This window comes from Ceratotherium simum, chromosome 20 (assembly GCF_057802395.1).
Source record: "Ceratotherium simum simum isolate JZ-2026a chromosome 20, ASM5780239v1, whole genome shotgun sequence".
Classification (NCBI taxonomy): domain Eukaryota; kingdom Metazoa; phylum Chordata; class Mammalia; order Perissodactyla; family Rhinocerotidae; genus Ceratotherium; species Ceratotherium simum.
In genome coordinates this window covers 4,859,472-4,877,952 of record NC_141919.1, presented here as the reverse complement: position 1 = coordinate 4,877,952, position 18,481 = coordinate 4,859,472, and the positions used below count along the sequence as shown (strand labels likewise).

Sequence of the window (18,481 nt, the reverse complement as noted above, 5' to 3'; positions counted from 1 at the left end):
ACAACTACTTTGGTTTTTAATTTCTAGTTTTCTAAGAACCAAGAAAAATTCATATATAGACATAGTGGCTCCATAATCCACTCTGTGGAAAAAATTATAATTAAATATGTAATTATTTTACATATAAAATATATAATAAACAATTTTATAATTATGAATTATTAAATTACTAAATAAATAATACTTTACCTTGCTAGAGTATCCTGGTCTTTCCTAAATTAGGTCACCACACACTAAGAGGATTGGTTCAACTTCACAATCTATTTACTCTTTATTTTCTGAGATTAACAAGAATTAGGCTATTTAGAGAAAAAGACCTCTTTATCAATTATCCCATGCTACGTTTTTAAACATGGTTCCCATGACACCAAAAAGGAGCTACACTGTGCATGAAATGACTCAAATAACACAATGAAAATCATTATTTGGAAATGCAAAAATCTGAAATACACTTTTCTCATTTGTTTTCCATTATTACAGGTTTAAAAGAAAAGATTAAAAGAAAGTCTTATCAGGAATAATCAAAAATAATGTGCCAAACCCTGAGCACCTGAGTCCCGGCAAGAATCTGTTAATAAGGTATCTTTTTGGATTTGTTTTGTTACAAAAGAAACTTAGTTCTTAAAGCACTTATCCAAATTCACAGGATTTGTTTTATTTGAAGACAAAGTCATTCCTGCAGCAGGACAGCTTAAACTCAGGAAGTCACTACGAGAAATGGCTTCAATGCACTGCAATCATCCAGGACTCAGATACCAGTGTCAGCATGCCCTAAATGAACTCACTTCAGTCAGTCTAACAACACAGCACAGTTCAGGAATGCTCAACAAGCTCAATACACAAAGACACATGTAACACTGGACTGTATCCTCACTGCATTTTTAAAGCTTATTAATGAACTGACTACAGTGATAAACTTCAGGTGCACCCATGAGACACAATTTTAGAGAAAAGAGCTGTTCAAATATATCTTTTATGATAGGTAGATGTATACCTAGACCATAAAAAACTTAACACTAGTAAATTAAGCATTTTATTAACAAATTTTTATCAATGTGTTCAGATGTTGAATTTTTATAATATTCTCACAAAGATTCTATAAACCGAATAATCTGAGCTGGTTAAAAAGGAAGAGGAAATGAATGCAACATTTAATATAGTTTTTATTTGCTTAATTTGGTAAAGGTAGAATGTAATGGTTTCAAGGCAAACTCTGGATTATTTCAGTCACAACTCAACAGTTAACATGATTCTGAAGAACAGTCTTATCTTCAATATCTACCCACACCTACACAGACACACCTATAGAAATCCATGTACATATATATTAGTTTTCAACAACTCAGGATTTTCAACAATTCTAGAATTTAGATTTTATATTCTCACACACTTCAACATTATCCATTTGATGCAGGATATAACCATAAGGAGATAAAAATTCATGCAATGATACTCAGGTTTTTTAAAAAAAAGCAAACCCAATATTTGATAATTCAATGCTATATAAGGTGCATTGAATATCTAAAATAAAACAAGCGCCAATTTTATCATGAATTAATAAGATATTTATTGTCTTGAAACCAAACAGGCCCAAGTTACTTTTTGTCTTTCTGAGTCAGCTCATTTCTCTCAAACTTCCTATGTAATAAAAACCAAGATATTTCATTTCTTCTTTGCTGTTAACAAGAGACGGCAGAGGGCTCAAGGCAGAAATGTTCTTGATAATTCAGAGTCAGAAAGTACTTCTTCTTGAGCAGAGGGTTCATAGTCTCCTGCATTTTCAGCCAATTCAATATCTAACTCATCATTGCTCTCTGCACTGTAATCCACTTCTTCAAGGAATCGAGGTTCGTCTTCATCCAACACATAAGTGGTAGGGCTAGAGCCAAAGTACAGAGAACACACAAGACTTCTTTAGGTTTTAAGGTTCCAATATAAGATTATTTGACCATAATAGATTAACTTTGATTTCAATATAAGTAGTTTGAGTTAACTTTAAAAATGTTATCCAAATGAACAAGTTAAGAGATTTATAATAGTTGAAACCTCCTTGCATTAACAATAAAGGGTGAAATGCTGATTTTATAATATTACAAAAGCGTCAATATACATCCTACAATTAGATAGCTACAAAAACAAGGGACTCTCATTAGGTTACTTCTTTGAAGGATTTCATCAATTTGCAGTCTTAAAAGTTCTATTTTAGTCACTGTAAATCAAGCAACAGATAATTTCAACAGGCTTTATAAGAAACTGTGGGTATTTAATTGGTTCTTCCAGTAACGCACTGAAACCACTTATTCTAAGTCTATAAAGTGATTACTTGCCATAAAAACAGCCCATATACCCATCCTCACAGTTTCCATTGGTCCAGAATAAAAAAGAAAAACAAGTGAACACTCCACACCCAGATTAATTACTTTCCCTTGGGACACAGAAGAAGGTATTTTCTTAAAAGCACTAAGTGCTTCTAAATATTTCATTAGGTACGTTGTGTGGGATTAAGTCAATCTTTCCACTAGGGGAACATATTCTTTCCTCTTCAAAAAATCACAGCATTCTGATTTCGCCCCATTTGGGAGATTTTACACACACACACACACATACACACACACACACACACACACTCCCCATATCAAAGGAACATTACTGAAACATTTCAATGCTCCCATTTTGTGACCAAAACTATCTTAATTTCATATAAATGTATGTTTGTTTATATCCCACCTGCTTCCAAAAAGGATTTCCCATCACTGAAGCAATTAAAAGCTATAAAATCAGACAATAAAAAGGGAGCAATAATCTGTTAAAATGAGCAGAGAAGCAGGTGTCACTAGACACTTAAAATGAAAGAATTCCTGCAACTGAATACTAAATTCAGCTCGGATATCTGGAAGTTTAAGTGGGAAAGACAAGTTAACAGATTATATGGTTCTAATTTTCTGAGAAGAGAAAGCAAAACTCATCTGGTGAGACTACCTTTTTTCCTAGAATTGTTTTATTTTTGCTCATTAAAGAAAAGAGAAAAATATATTGCAAAACCACCTTGACCTTATATAGCAAACTTCCTCTTAAAAGTTCAGAGCTCGCACTATGATCAAGTCGCCCTGATAAACCAAGCTGAGTGGCCTGGAGGACTGTGTAAGGCTTACAACACACCTAACACTCACAAAAACAACTTCTCAGCTTTCAATTACGCAAGCAAAATATTTATCATAAATGTGTTAGGTCTCTAGAAAAAAAAGATTAAAAGAAACATTATTTGCCTTTTAAATGACAATTATTCTTTTGAAAAACAATAATTCATTCCTCTTTTTTGACCTTGGTGTTTCAAATTCTCAGGGTGTCCCAGGTGATTCCTAGAATAGATGGAAGACTAGCTGAAGCAAAGGAGGGAGAGAGAAGTGGGGAGAGACAGCAAGAAAAGACAAATCTCCTGCTACATACTTGCTTATTTTCTTCCTGGAGACTGGCATAACAAGAAATGATCATGGAAATGCAAGGAAGGAAACAGATTTGCTCAAAAGCCATGCGCTACACCAGTACAGGGCTGAGGAAACCACCCAGGACCGCAGAGGCTGACCCCACAGTGATGGGCACAGTGGCCAGTGTACTGCAGATACCTGGCAACATCACGGGGCCTCCCAACAGGGAGGAAGAACACAAAATTCAGGCGGTGGGTGGGCAGGCAAGCATTGTTCAGGAGATCTACGGACAGCAGAATTCCAACCCCACTACCATCACCACCACCACCACGGAAAACAGACTGGCATAAATGAAACCGGTTGCAGGAAGCCCAGCCACTACACTGGGGTAAGAGCAAGGACCTAGTTCTACATGGAAGCTGAATACTAGAAAATCAATCCATTTGAACTAAGGGCAAGAGTTTAAAGAAAAAGGCTAGTCTTAAAGCTGTAAGACAATGAGGAAACAGGAGAGAAGTCTGACTTAGGAGCAACAAAGATGCCCAGGATCAAGCCAAAAAAACCTCCTAGACAGCAGGGAGACTTGGAGCAATGCTGCTGTCAGATGCTGACAAGCAGTTTTAAGACAGAGAAGCACAACCTGGAAGGCAAGCTCCTGGAAATTTAAAAGAAATCCCATAATAAGGAAAGTGCAGGGCTTTGGATCCAGAAAATAATCTGAGCCTGTCAGTTCCTGATCTTGGCTCATTCATACGCTGTGACCTGAACTCCATTCATGTTCTGGCATCACCCATCCTGATACCCAAGAGCAGACCAGTTTCATCCTCTTATCCCACTCCTGTACCCCACACTGGCCCTGATGGTTGACTCCTGTTTCTGCAGATCCAAACAAAATCATGTTCCTAGCCTCCTGTTCCTTCCTTAAGGTAAGAGTACATCCGGCAATGGTGAGGGGGCCATCAGTGCTAACTTAGGTATTGGAGGTGGAGGGGGACAGAGGACAGGAGAGATCAGTGGATGTGGGTGTAAGGAGCCAGGGGAATGCTGAGATAGAGGAAAGGGAAGGAGGAAGATTACAACCTGCCTCGCTCCACTGAGAGCAGTCTTCTTACTGCTATTCCAGTTGCCACTTTCCAGTCCATTTTTTCCAAATGGTTTCTCTGCTGCATTTGACTGTGGTGGAAATTCCGATACTCCTCTCTTCTGGTTTGCTTCATTCCCCTCTATCTCTTCTCAATGTTGATCAAGTGCTCCTCATCCTCTGTGTATGCCTCAAAAACAGGTGCTTATAAAAATGCTCTCTTGGCCAACTGTTCTTCCTACATGCATGCTCTCTTTGAGTGAGCTCATCTAGTTTAATTTGTATTCTGATCATTTCCAAATGCAAATTTCCAGCCCGACTTCTCCCTTGAACTTCTCCTGTACATGCGTGGACTTGCTGATATATTCACACACCTTTCTCACACACACCTCAAGTGCAGCATATTCACAACTAAGCTCACATTTCCCCCACCGAGCCTGCTCCTCTTGTAGCATTCTCAATATCATATTCACTCAGTGAGTCATAAAATCAAAATTCTCAGCAAGTGAGTTCTGCCAGTCAATCTCCAGACCACTCCTTGCCTCACACTTCACATTACAAGCCTTCATGGACATTGTTTCTCTACTTAGGACATTTCTCTGCTTCCCACCTTTCTTCTCCTAACTACTCGTATTTCTTTCAAACTGCAACTCAGGCTCATCTTTAGATATTCTTCTTTTATCAAAGCCCATCTTGGGACAAGCGCCCTTTCTCTATATTCCCTTCGAACTCTGCACAAACATTCATTCTGATCACTTCTCGTATGCAGCTGAAACTATCTATTTATGGGCCTGTCTTCTCAGTGTAAATTGTAAGGCCATAAGGTTGGGAACTTACCCATCTTAGTGCGTCCTGTCAGCTCCCAGACGTGCTGGACACACCGCAGGCCCTAAACAAATGTTTGCTGAACTCTTTATGAGAAGCCACGAGGTCAACGAGATCATCAATGTTTATATTACCCCTTTCTACTGAGTTTACTTCAGTAAAAAAAACTTAAGACACGAGACGAATCATAACAATTCAGCTTTACTTTTATTAATAATTCCAACATATGTTTGAGCCCTTGACAACTTAGGAAGCATCTTCATACACATTATCCCACAATAACCCTCACCTAAGACTTTCAGGTAATTTGCCACAGGGTTATAAAAAAAATTAATCCCTCTGCTGGGCCAGCCCGGTGGCGCGAGCTGTTAAGTACGTGCACTCCGCTGTGGCGGCCCGGGGTTCGCCGGTTCGGATCCCAGGCGCACATCAACGCACCGCTTGTCAAGCCGTTTTGGGGCGGTATCCCATAAAAAGTAGAGGAAGATGGGCATGGATGTTAGCCCAGGGCCAGTCTTCCTCAGCAAAAAAAAAAAGAGGAGAATTGGCAGATGTTAGCTCAGGGCCAATCTTCCTCACACACACAAAAAAAATTAATCCCTCTGCATCAGCATTCCCTCTGCATTATTTCAACCATAAAAAAAGAAAGTCTAACCAGCATTTAACTCTTTCCCATTGCTCTTACTTTACTTTCCCACCAATGCTCCCTCATCCCATGGTTTTCTTCATCAAGTTCACTCCTGCCGTTTTTCCTTCATTGTCGAGCAGCTGTCCTATATACACTTGTTTTAACACCCTTCTATCCTGGATTTTAACTTCACAGATAAAGATGACTAAGCCAAAACAATTCAGTAAGAAATATTTCACTCTAAAAGAGAATAGCATTTGAGTCTCCCCCCATCCCCGCAAAATGCTCTTTATGCTGCTTCAAGAAAAATATCAAAACCTTCACCCAAAGGGCCTTCTCACAGGATAAATGCATTGAAATTCTCTGCTGTATGGTGTCATTACAATGCAGAACAGGTTTATAATTCCAACTGATTTCTAAAGAAAACAAAAAATTCTGCTTCATTCAGTTCCAGAAAGTTTTCTGGCTACCCTTATGTTACACTATTAAGCACTACACAAAACTAAACCTAAAAATTCCCCGTCTCCCTCAAAGGTGCACCCATCCACCTCCATGAGAGCTGATTTGACATCCAAGATGCCAGAACGTAGATCATCAGCTCTGTTACCCACACAAGCACGCAAGAAACAAAATACCGTACGGAGTCAGAAATTCTGGGCTTGTGCCTCTACTCTTCTACTAACCAGCTGCATGACCTTGAGCAAGTCCCTCACTCTCTCCAGGCCCCAGGTTTTCCCACGTGTGAAGCAGGGACAACAATATCAGCCGCATGACCTCCCAAAGCTGTCTGGCTCAAATCAGGTAGTAAATGTGAACACATTTGTAAACTCCTAAGCTGTACAAATATAAAATGCTACTATAACATTAATAAAATCTACATTGTTAAAGAAAAAAGTAAATCAGTCTTTCTCAATTTGTAAAGAGCCCAGGCAATGGGCCAACAGGACCAAAACACTGCCTGACCCTTGTGACTCAGAATGCTCCCTCAACCTTGAACTCTCCTACAATGCTGAGACTAACCTACCTGTTTTAAGACAGCACAATAAAGATATTCTGGGGGAGAATTTCTGAAACGGATGCACAAACAAAAAAATACTCCATTGCTCAAATTATCAGCAGTGTGTGACTTGCTGATTGTGTCTTTCTTGTGGTGAAAAGTCAGGTCTAAGGTGAAAAAAAATCCCTAACTACATAAATATTAGAGAATATTTTATTTATATAATTTGATTCCCATGAGAGATATAGCACCTACTAAATATCACAAAGTAAACAACATCATTCATACAAAATACAAGTGACAATGTTTGTCAGCCTTAAGTGACCTCAGCATACACACAAATACTTGTACATGTGCACACGCACACGCACAGAATATCTAACAAGAGAATATCTATTTGGAAAAAAGGAAAGAAAGCTGCTAATTTACTGATACTTCGTTGGAAAAAGAAGTATAACTAAGCAGCCTTTGGGAAACAGTAATGAACTAAGTTATGAAACTCCAATTTACTTTGCTATTGATCTAAAAACATGCCTTATACATAATGAGAAGGTTAAATTCCCAAATAATGCAGAAGAGCTTCAAAAACTAAAACCATTCCTTTTTAGTAATTTTACTTAGTCACTTGGAAGATAAATGAAAGTACAGGGGAATTCTGGAGTTAGACCTAGACTCAACTGCTGGTTCTGTTGGGACCTTGGGTAGACTCCTCTCTGAGCCTCGGTTTATGCACATGTGTAAAGGGGTTACAATACCACCTGTATCTGATCATTCTCAGGAGAACATTCGAATCTCTGAGATAATAATCACACCTCACAAAAATTCAGAATGGGCATGCATGTCTACGGGGGGTCCCAAGACCACCCCAGGTTTAGTGATTTGCTAAAAGACTTAACAGGATTCAGCACACAGTTGCATTCACAGCTATGACTTATTACAGTGAAAGGATACAAAGCAAAATCAACCAAGAGAAAAAGTGCATGGGGCAAAGTCCAGAGGAAACCAAGGCCAGGCAAGGGCAGCTGCTAAGAGGCAGAGAAGTCATCAGAGTTTTCAGCAATTTCAAAGGATTGGAGGCAAAAATTGGAGTTCAGAGCTGCCAAGTTTCCTGAAAAAAGAGAGTTGCAAAGATGTGACCCCAACAGCTTTCCACTAGAGGGAGCTGACAAATTCTTAAAAATACACAGTGCAAGGGCGCCAGCCCAGTAACGTAGTAGTTAAGTTTGCGTGCTCTGCTTCGGTGGCCTGGGGTTCGCCGGTTCGGATCCCAGGCGCAGACCTACACACTGCTCATTAAGCCATGCTGTGGTGGCATCCCACATGCAAAACAGAGGAAGACTGGCAACAGAAGTTAGCTCTGGGCCCATCTTCCTCACCAAAAAAAAAAAAGAAAGAAACACAGTGCAAGAGGTTAAAAAACAAAACAGAAAGTAGCAAAACAAAACAGAAAATAACAGAATTTTTGGCAGTCTTGTGGTGCTGAGGAAAGGAGAGGCCTTAGGCCTTCGACTATGACCTCTGGAAGACTACCACTTAGAAGAGGGGTGGCGGGTGAGTCACAGATTAAACAAGTGTCACAAGTTTTGCAAACCCACCTCAAGTCAGCTGGGTCCCTCACTGAATCAGGGCAATCTGCACTACTCTACAGCCTGCCAGGAGATAGAATGAATCCTCTTTGAAGGAATATGTTTCTTTCTTATTCTGATATATTATATTCTTATTTTGAAGTCTCAAATAGACACTTACTTGAGAGGAGTAACTTCATTCTTCCAAGAGTCTACCAAGAACACAACACATAAGTATCTAGAAACACATATGGTCACCAAATTCCTTGTACAGCTACTTAGACACTAAGAATCACTAACTTGATACCTATCTGGATCTCAATAATAAGGATCATTTCCTTCTCTTATGATAATCCTCCAAGTTTTCATTATAGTCAAGTCTGGCCTGGGGTCCTAAAGTGCTCACATAAGTCCCAAACTTGATGATTTCAATCTCCTCTACATTTGTGGGTACAACAGCATTTCCTTGACTTAGCACAAAAACATCATTGGTTCACTTTTAGTTATAAGCAACTATGCTTTCAGTGGACGAGAAGTTGTGATATGATCTTCAATTACATGGCATGATTTATCTGCCTAGAAAACATTCCAATAGCAATTATAGCTGTAAGAATTTTCTACGTGGTAGCAGCAACAAATGACTCTCAGAAATGCACACCAGACTCAAGTATGTGCATCACAACCACTAAAAAGGAAGATCCTTTTTTTAAGATGAGCTTGATTAAACAGTAGACTGTACACTGAAAATGAAGCATGTTAACACCAGGAAGCTTTACTACATAGCTAAGTATTAGATATGCCGTTAACATTTGGCCACAAATGACCTATACTGACAAGAGACTCTCCCCGCGACCAAACTCGAGACAGGCTTCTCTGAGTCCTTTTTCTTTCTAGGCCCTGACCTCGGGCTCTGTCTTTAGTCCAGGGGCTCTGCCTGCTTAGTCCAGTTTTAGCAAGAATCCTCCTGAGTGAGTTTACTGAAAATCCCCCACTCTCGATATCTCATCACCCCAGCCTGCTTTTCAGCAAAAATTCTGTCGAGTCAGTTTAGCCAGGCTCTTCCTCACCCCTGATGTCGCCTCTTAGTCATTTTCCATCCACCAATCCCCTACTCCACTCCTTCGCTATGAATCCCCACTTTTCCTTACTGTGCTCAGAGTTGAGCCCAACCTCTCCTCTACTGCCAAACCCCACTGCAGCAGTTCTCCTGAATAAAGTCTGCCTTCCCGTTCTTTAACAAGTGCCACGAATAATTTTTCTTTAACAATATTAATTTAATTTTCACAGAAGAAAAAGTTCCTACATATTTATAAATAAACACTAGCTTCACATAAAGAAAGTACAAATAATACAGAGGTTAATATTTCATTCTAGTGTTAACAGTCTGTAGCAATCAATATCTTTGTACTACTTTACCAGTAACTTCCCGCCAGTCACTCGTATGGCACTAGGGACAGGGGCAGAGCTTTAACCAAGGAACATTACGATGTTAACTGGTCCATAGACCTGTACTCATTCCCTGTACCTTATTGGAAATGTACTCTACCTTTATCAAAACACACCAAATTATATTTTTAAAAAAGTATTAACACAAAATAGGACTAATGCTAAGCATATTTTAAAAGCTTTCTCCAGGGGCCGGCCCCGTGGCGTAGCGGTTAAGTGCGCATGCTGTGCTGCTGGCGGCCTGGGTTCGGGTCCCAGGTACGCACCGATGCACCGCTTGTCAGGCCATGCTGTGGCGGCATCCCATATAAAGTGGAGGAAGACAGGCACAGATGTTAGCCCAGGCCCAGTCTTCCCCAGCAAAAAGAGGAGGACTGGCATGGATGTTAGCTCAGGGCTGATCTTCCTCACACACACACACAAAAAAAGTTAAAAGCTTTGTCCAGCTTAAGTCCTATTTATTTTATTAGTTGCATTAGGAACGATTTCTCATCAAATTTTCTAATGTCCATGCTGTATGCACAAAAAGGAATTAAGTATGGATACTTCCACAACATGGATGAACCTCAAAAACAAGCTAAGTGAAAGAAGCCAGACACAAAAAAATCACACATTGTATAATTCCATTTATTTGAAATATCCAGAATAGGTAAATCCACTGAGGCAGAAAGCAGATGAGTGGTTGCTGGGGCTGGAAATGACTGCTTGATGGGTATGCGAGTCTCCTCCAGGGACAATAAAAGAAGTTCTAGAACTAGTTACAGGTGATTGATTGCTGCACAATATTGTGAATGTACTAAATGCCACTAAACTGTTCACTTTAAAATGGTTAATCTCATGCTGCGTGACTTTTACCTCAACTGAAAAAAAATCAGCTCCAAATACTGTTTGATTATAAGACAGTAAGGTTTCATTTAAACACGGGCATATTTTTTATGATGATAAAACATTGTATAGAGTTTGGTATTTTTCAACTTCACTTTCCTATAATGTTTTAAACATACTCAAATTTCAAATACTTCTTCCATATGCCAAATACCCTGAAATTCAGTCACCACCGCAATATCCTAATGAGAAGTATTGTTGAATGTTTTATCAGTTCTCAAATCCTTTAAATGAGGGTCACTGAGAAGACTGTTTAATATTCGGGTGCCAGGTAAAATAAAAACAGTTTTGCTACATACAAAAATATAGCTGTAAGCTTTTAAATGAGTTCTACCAATATTCCCAGCTTTGACCTAAAAGAAACACACCCCCTAGGAAAGACATAATGCAGACTTAGTGTTGTATCAGATAGAATTTTTATTATACAACAAACACAACTGGCTAAAATTAAAATGATTTGTGTGTGGTAATTTCCAATGAATGCCCTGGGAATATAAAACAAAATTAATTTTCAACCACAGGCTTCACTGAAAAGAAAGTTCTATAACTTCTGGTAAACACAGTATATCTCAAAAGCCACTAAGATGACAGCAAAAGAATAACTTTTTTTTTTTTTTAGGGTAAATCCATAGGAAAAGGAAAACTGGAGAGAAGATAATAGCAAAGAAGAGATATCAACAATATGTCAGAAGATGGAGGCAGATGGATTAAATTAATGGGCTTGAGTTCCAACCTCCGTCACTTTGCTAAGTACCTATAGTAGGGAAAGCCAAGGGGAAAAAATGATGATTTGCATTACAAAACCCTAGAAAAGTTCAAGAATTGGAGATACTGGTTATCATGGTGGAAATAAAAATAGAAGAACTGGTTAAACAGTTTTATACAGAGCAGTTAGACCTTCAGATCCTCTTCCTCAGGCCATCCCCTAGTTCAGAGAAATGGGAAGTTGACTTTCTAAAGACTTTTACCAGAGAGGCTATTCTCTTAGGGCCAAAAGGCAGAAATGTGGGTGGAGGTGCGGAGAGTAAGTGAAAGTCAGCTCAAAAGTAAGTCCTACTGGGCTCCCAGAATGCTAGCTACTGAACTTATGCCCCTGGGGAGTATTTCTCAATTTTTTTTAAAAAAATCAACCCCCCCCCCCCCCGCCCTCCACTCCATACACAAGGAGTTTGTTTTCCCCTAACTCTTCCCTCTTAATTAACTACAATTAAGAATGAAAAAGATAAATTTCACATCATATTAGACCCAGCGAAAGAGAACATGGGTGAATTAAAGGCTGGTTAGAAAAAACATCCAGAAGAAAGTTCAGAGAGACAAAAGAATAGAGATTTACTCATGAGAGTAAAAGACACAGAAGACAGAGTGAAAAGGTCAAACTCAGATGTAAATAGAGTCCCAGAAAGAGGGAGATAATGGGGCAGAATCAATATTTGAAGAGAAAATGTCTAAGAATTTCCTCAAATTGTAGAAGACATCAAGCCACAAATTTAAAAAACCTTGTGAACCCTAAGTAAAATAAATAAAATCACATCTAAGTAAAACCCCTAAATACCAAAGACTAAGAGAAATTCATAAAAGCACCTTAGCCTTAAAAGACAGGTCACCTTCAAAGGGGCAACAACCAGAACGATGGCTGCTTGACAACTCAACAGTGGAAGACCGAAGATAACAGAATGGTCTCTTCAACATGCTTCAAGAGAGTAAGAGTCACCTAGATTCTCTATCCAGCAAAAATATTCCTCAAAAATGAGGGAAGACTTAACATCATTCTTTGAGCAGAAGAAAAATGACTTCAGATAAAAACTGAAATGTCAGAAGGAATGAAGAGGAAAACAGGGCAGGAAAGGAAGGCAGTGAATGTGTGGTGAGATCCAACGACTGCATAAAACAGTAACAAAGTGTGTAAAGTTTAAAATACTCATAAGTAGACTCATAAAATATCTAACAGCAGCACATATATTGACAAGAGGTTAAATGGAATTAAGATGTTCTAAGGATCCTATACGGTCCAAAGAGATAAAAGTACAAACTTACATTGAGTTTGAAAAATTCATAATGCATGAAGTAATGCCAAGTGTTCATTGAAAGAAATTAAGAGGATAAAATCAATATAAATCTAACATCAATCTAAAAGAAGGCAAAAAAAAAAAAACAAAAAAAACACCCACGGGCAAGTGGCACACATAGAAAGCAAATAATAAGCTGACAGACTTAAATCTAAATAAGCCAATAGTTACAATAAATGTAAATGAACTAAATGTTCCAATTAAAGGCAACAGACTAATTTTTATAAAAACTATATTCTGCTTACAAGGCATATTTAAATATAAAGAGACAGAAAGGTTAAAAAACACTAAATAAAAAGAAGGTTAGTTAGTTATAGCTTATACACATAGTAATACCAATATGGTTAAAGAATCTGTCAGCTTTTTAGTATAAAGTCTTACATTTGGAAGTTTCAAGCTTTCCAAGTAAAATAACTTTACAGATCAGTAGCTTTTAAGCTTTGTTCAACTTATAATTGATTTTTAGATTTTCAATGTTATTTATAAAACTAAACTTACCTTTTACTGAATAAAGCAACGGTATATATACTAAATGGAATGACTGGTAACTTATTTTTCATAATTATCATAGATTCACTTTGAATAAGTCTCTTACCTTCTTCTTAGTTTATTTAAACAAACCCAAATGTTATGTGCCAAATTCCTGCTGTTTTACACTTTGCAAAGACTAATTATTTGACATCTATTAATGAATTACTTATTACCTTGACAAAGGTATTTAATATCTATTATTTTTGTTGCTGCAATTATTCCAAGCTTACTTGATATAAATTGTCTATAAATGAAAATAAATTAGTTCACAACAAATAGATACTTTATCTTGGGAAATAATTAAAACTGAGGAGGATAAAATTTAATTGAGGGCTAGTGTGTGCAATAAAACCATCCACACTGAACACAGGAGAAAAAAAGCACAAAATTTGGCAGAGGAAGATGAGTTTGAAAGATTTTTAAAGGATCGACTCACTTAAAAAAAAAAAAGGGAGAACTTATATTCATTAAATTGATACCTCAGTTTCACATTAGGATGAGGAAACAGAAAATTATCAAGCACAAAGGGATCTAGACGTTCACAGACAATAAAGAAAAAAAGACAAGGAGGTAATCTTAGCAAAAGCAAGTGGTTTCCTAGTTCCATCACTAACACTATCATTTGTCCTTTCACTCAAACATAGAAATGTGGCTTCATCTGCTTCTGATTCCATAGTCAATCATCAAGACCTCTCCACTGCCACCAGCACTACCTCCTCAAACAATCACTGCCCCACTACCTCTTTATTGCAGCTCTCATCTTCCTCTCAAACATGAAGGATTCCAAACAGTTTCCTCAAGTGTTTTCTTGCCTCTACCTTCCCAGCTTCAATCAAATGTATACACTATTTTCAGATAAAAACCACCACTTAGCATACTTTGCCCAGTGGCTTCAAGACTCCCAAGTGTATAAACGATAAAGTCTAACATCCTTATACTGGTATTTACAATCATTATTAAAGAAGATATTAAAATCATAAATGACAGTCACTATGGGGAAAAGACCTTTGTCAATTTGGAGGGGAAAAAGCAGACTTATAAGCAATAAGTATACAACAATAATTCCATTTGAAACTTTGAAGCTGGTTAGTTTCACATTCAGCCCACAATCGGAACCTCTCTCATGGTCCTCATTCACTCCACCTATATTATGTAGAAACCAATTAAATCAAAACAACAATAACACAAATCTACATTCAAGCAGCAGCACTCTAAATAACTAAACTCCAGGAGTGTACACTGGGAGTATCAACCTCAAAGAGTGACTCCAGAAAGCTCGGCAGTCACCATTCCCCTCAATGCACCACATTACCTATTTAGTTCAATAACTGAACTAAAAAATTCAATAGATGGGTACAACAGCAGACTAGATCAAGTGGAAGAAAGGATCAGCAAACTCAAAAAGGATACTGGAATTCATCCAAAGGAGTAAAAATAAAAAAGAGTGAAAATAGCTTAAGGAACTTATAGGACACCAATGAATGGAACAACATATGCACTATAGAGTCCCACAAGAGAAAAAGAGAAAGAAAGGGGCAGAAAGCTTATTCAAAGAAATAATGGCTGAATACTTCCTTAACCTGGGGAAAGAAACAAACACCAGACATCCAGATCTAGGAAGCCCAGGGAATACCAAAAAAGATAAATCCAAAAAGACCTACCAAGATACATTATAATTAAATTGTCAAAAGTTAAAGATAAGGTGAATCTTTAAATTAGCAAGAGAAAAGCAACTTGTTATGTACACAGGAACCTACATAAGACTCTCAGCAGATTTTTCACCAGGCCAGAAGGGAGTGAGAACATATATTCAAAGTGCCAAAAGAAAAAAACTGCCAACCAAGAATACTCTACCCAGCAAAGCTGTCCTTCAGAATTGAAGGACAGATAAAGAGTTTTCTATATAAACAAACAATGAAGGAGTTCATCACCACTAGACCAGCCTTAAGAGAAATGTTAGAGATCTTCAAGCTGAAACAAAAGGATGCTAATTAGTAACAGGAAAACATATGAAAGTATAAAAATCACAGGTAAAAGTAAATACATAGTTAAATTCAGAATACTCTAATGTTGCAAAGGTGGTGAGTAAATTACTTATAAATCTAGTAGAAAGGCTATAAGACAAAAGTATTAAAAATAACTATAACTACAATCATTTGTTAATGGATATACAATGTAAAAAGATGCAAATTGTGACATCAAAAACAAAATGTGGGAGGGAGAAGCTTTGGTATGCATTTGAAGTTAAATAATTATCAGTTTAAAATACATAAAACAGGGACCGGCCCCATGGCTTAGCGGTTAAAGGCGCACACTCTGCTGCTGGCGGCCTGGGTTTGGATCCCGGGCGCGCACCGACGCATCGCTTCTCCGGCCATGCTGGGCCGCGTCCCACATACAGCAACTAGAAGGCTGTGCAACTATGACATACAACTATCTACTGGGGCTTTGGGGGAAAAAAATAAATAAATAAAAATTAAAAAAATAAATAAATAAATAATAAAATACATAAAACATTTTATATTTAAAACAATGTAAGCCTCATGGTAATCACAATGCAAAAATCTATAGCAGATACACAAAAGATAAGAAATCAAAGCATACCATACAGAAAATCATCAAATCACAAAAGAAGAGAGCAAGAGAGGAAGGAACAAAGGAATTCCAAAACAACCAGAAAACAATTAACAAAATGGCAATAGTAGGCCCATACCTAGCAATAATTACTGTAAAATGTAAATGGACTAAATTTTCCAATCAAAAAACATAGAGCGGCTGAGTTGATTAAAAAAACAACCCAATTATATGTTGCCTACAAGAGACTCACCTCAGTTTTAGGGACACATATAGACTGAAAGTGAAGTGATGCAAAAAGATATTTGATGTCAATGGAAACCAAAAGAAAGCCAGGGTACTTGTATCAGAAAAAAACAGACTTTAAGCCAGTTAAGCCAAAGACTATAACAAAAAAAAATGAAGGTCATTATATAATGATAAAAGGGTCAATTCATCAAGAGGATATAACAATTGTAAATATTTATGCACCCAACATAGGAGTACCTAAATATATAAAGCAAATATTAACAAATCTGAAGGAGGAAACAGAAAGCAATACAATAATAGCAGGGGCCTTCTAACACCCACTTTCAAAAATGGATAGATCATCCAGACAGAAAATCAGTAAGGAAACACTGGAATTAAACTACACTTTAGACCAGATGGACCTAACAGACATAAACAGAACATTCCAGCCAACAGCAGCGGATTACATATTCTTCTCAAGCACACATGACATATTATCTAAAGTAAATCGTATGTTAGGCCACAAACAAGTCTTAATAAATTTAAGAAGACTGAAATCACATCAAGCATCTTTTCCAATCACAATGGTATAAAACTAGAAATCAATTACAAGAAGAAAATGGAAAATTTCACAAATATGTGGAGATCAAAAAGCATGCTCCAGAACAACCAATAAGTCAGAGAAATAAAAACAAATCTTGAGAGAAGTGAAAATGAAAACACGACATACAAAAACTTATGGGATGCAAAAGCAAAAGCAGTTCTAAGAGGGAAGTTTATAGCAATAAATGCCTACATTAAGAAAAAAGAAAGATCTCAAATAAACAAGCTAACTTTAAACCTCACAAACTAAAAAAAAGAAGAAGAAACTAAGCCCAGAGTTAGCAGAAAGTAGGAAATAACAAAGATCAGAGCAGACATAAATGAAATAGAGACTAAAAAGAAAACAGAAAAGATCAATGAAACTAAGAGTTAATTTTTTGAAAAGATAAAATAAACTGTTAGCTAGACTTTCCTAGAAAAAATCATGACTCAAATAAATAAAATTATAAATGAAAGAGGAGATATTATAACTGATACCACAAAAATACAAAGGATCATAAGAGACTACTACGAACAATTACATACCAACAAATTGGACAACCTAGAAGAAATGGATAAATTCCTAGAAACATACAAGACTACCAAGACTGAATCACGAAGAGATAAATAGAAAATCTTAACAGACTGATGACTAGTAAGGAGCTTGAATAAGTAATCAAAAACCTCCCAAGAAAGAAAAGTCCAGGACCAGATAGCTTCACTGAAAATTTCTACCAAACATTTAAAGAGGAACTAATATCAATCCTTTTCAAACTTGTCCCAAAATAGAAGACGAATGAATACTTCCAAACTCATTTTACAAGGCCAGACAAGGAAACTCAAAAAAAGAAAATTACAGGCCAATATGTCTGAGGAACTTAGACACAAAAATCCGCAATAAAGTATAGGGAACCCAATTCAACAATATAAAAGGATCATACATATACCATGATCAAGCAGGATTCGTTCCTGGGATGCAAGGATGGTTCAACATATGCAAATCAATGTGATACATCCCATTAACAAAATGAAAGATAATCATATGATCATCTCAATAGATGCAGAAAAAGCATTTGACAAAATTCAACATCCATTCATGATAAACCTCTCAACAAACTGAGTAAAGAGGGAATACACCTCTACATAATAAAGGTAGTATATTACAAGCCCACAGCTAATATCATACTCAACAACGAAATGCTGAAAGCTTTTCCTCTAAGATCATGAACAAGACAAGGATGCCCACTCTCACTACTTTTATTCAAATAGTACTGGTACCCCTACCCAGAGTAATTAGGCAAGAAAAAGAAATAAAAGGCATCCAAATCAGAAAGGAAGAAGTAAAATTTTCTGTTTGCCAATGACATGATATTATATATAGAAGACCCTAAAAACTCCACCAAAAAATGTTAGAAATAATAAACAATTTCAGTAAAGCTTCAGGATACAAAATCAATATACAAAAAACAGTTGCATTTCTATATGCCAACAATGAACTATCAGAAAGAGAAATTAAGAAAACAATCTCACTTACTATAGCATCGAAAAGAATTAAAAAGTTAGGAATAAATTAACCAAGAAGGTAGAATATCTGTACACTGAAAACTGTAAAACACTGACGAAGGAAACTGAAGATGACACAAATAAA

At 37.1% G+C, this 18,481-nt stretch overlaps 1 protein-coding gene across 12 annotated transcripts in view; it reads right to left on the bottom strand.

Annotated features, from left to right (window-relative positions):
• Nucleotides 1-1,146: 1,146 nt before the first annotated feature.
• The window catches only part of AGTPBP1 (ATP/GTP binding carboxypeptidase 1), a 157,373-nt gene continuing 140,038 nt past the window's right edge, over nucleotides 1,147-18,481 (bottom strand). For 11 of the 12 annotated variants that reach the window (XM_087444324.1, XM_087444327.1, XM_087444325.1 and 8 more), the window contains one exon: nucleotides 1,147-1,879. In XM_087444324.1, coding sequence (XP_087300450.1) covers nucleotides 1,702-1,879 — 178 coding nt within the window. In that variant the 3' untranslated portion in view covers nucleotides 1,147-1,701. Of the gene's footprint in view, nucleotides 1,880-5,511; nucleotides 8,065-18,481 lie in introns of those variants that run through there. The other variant, XM_087444329.1, reaches the window with a different exon arrangement.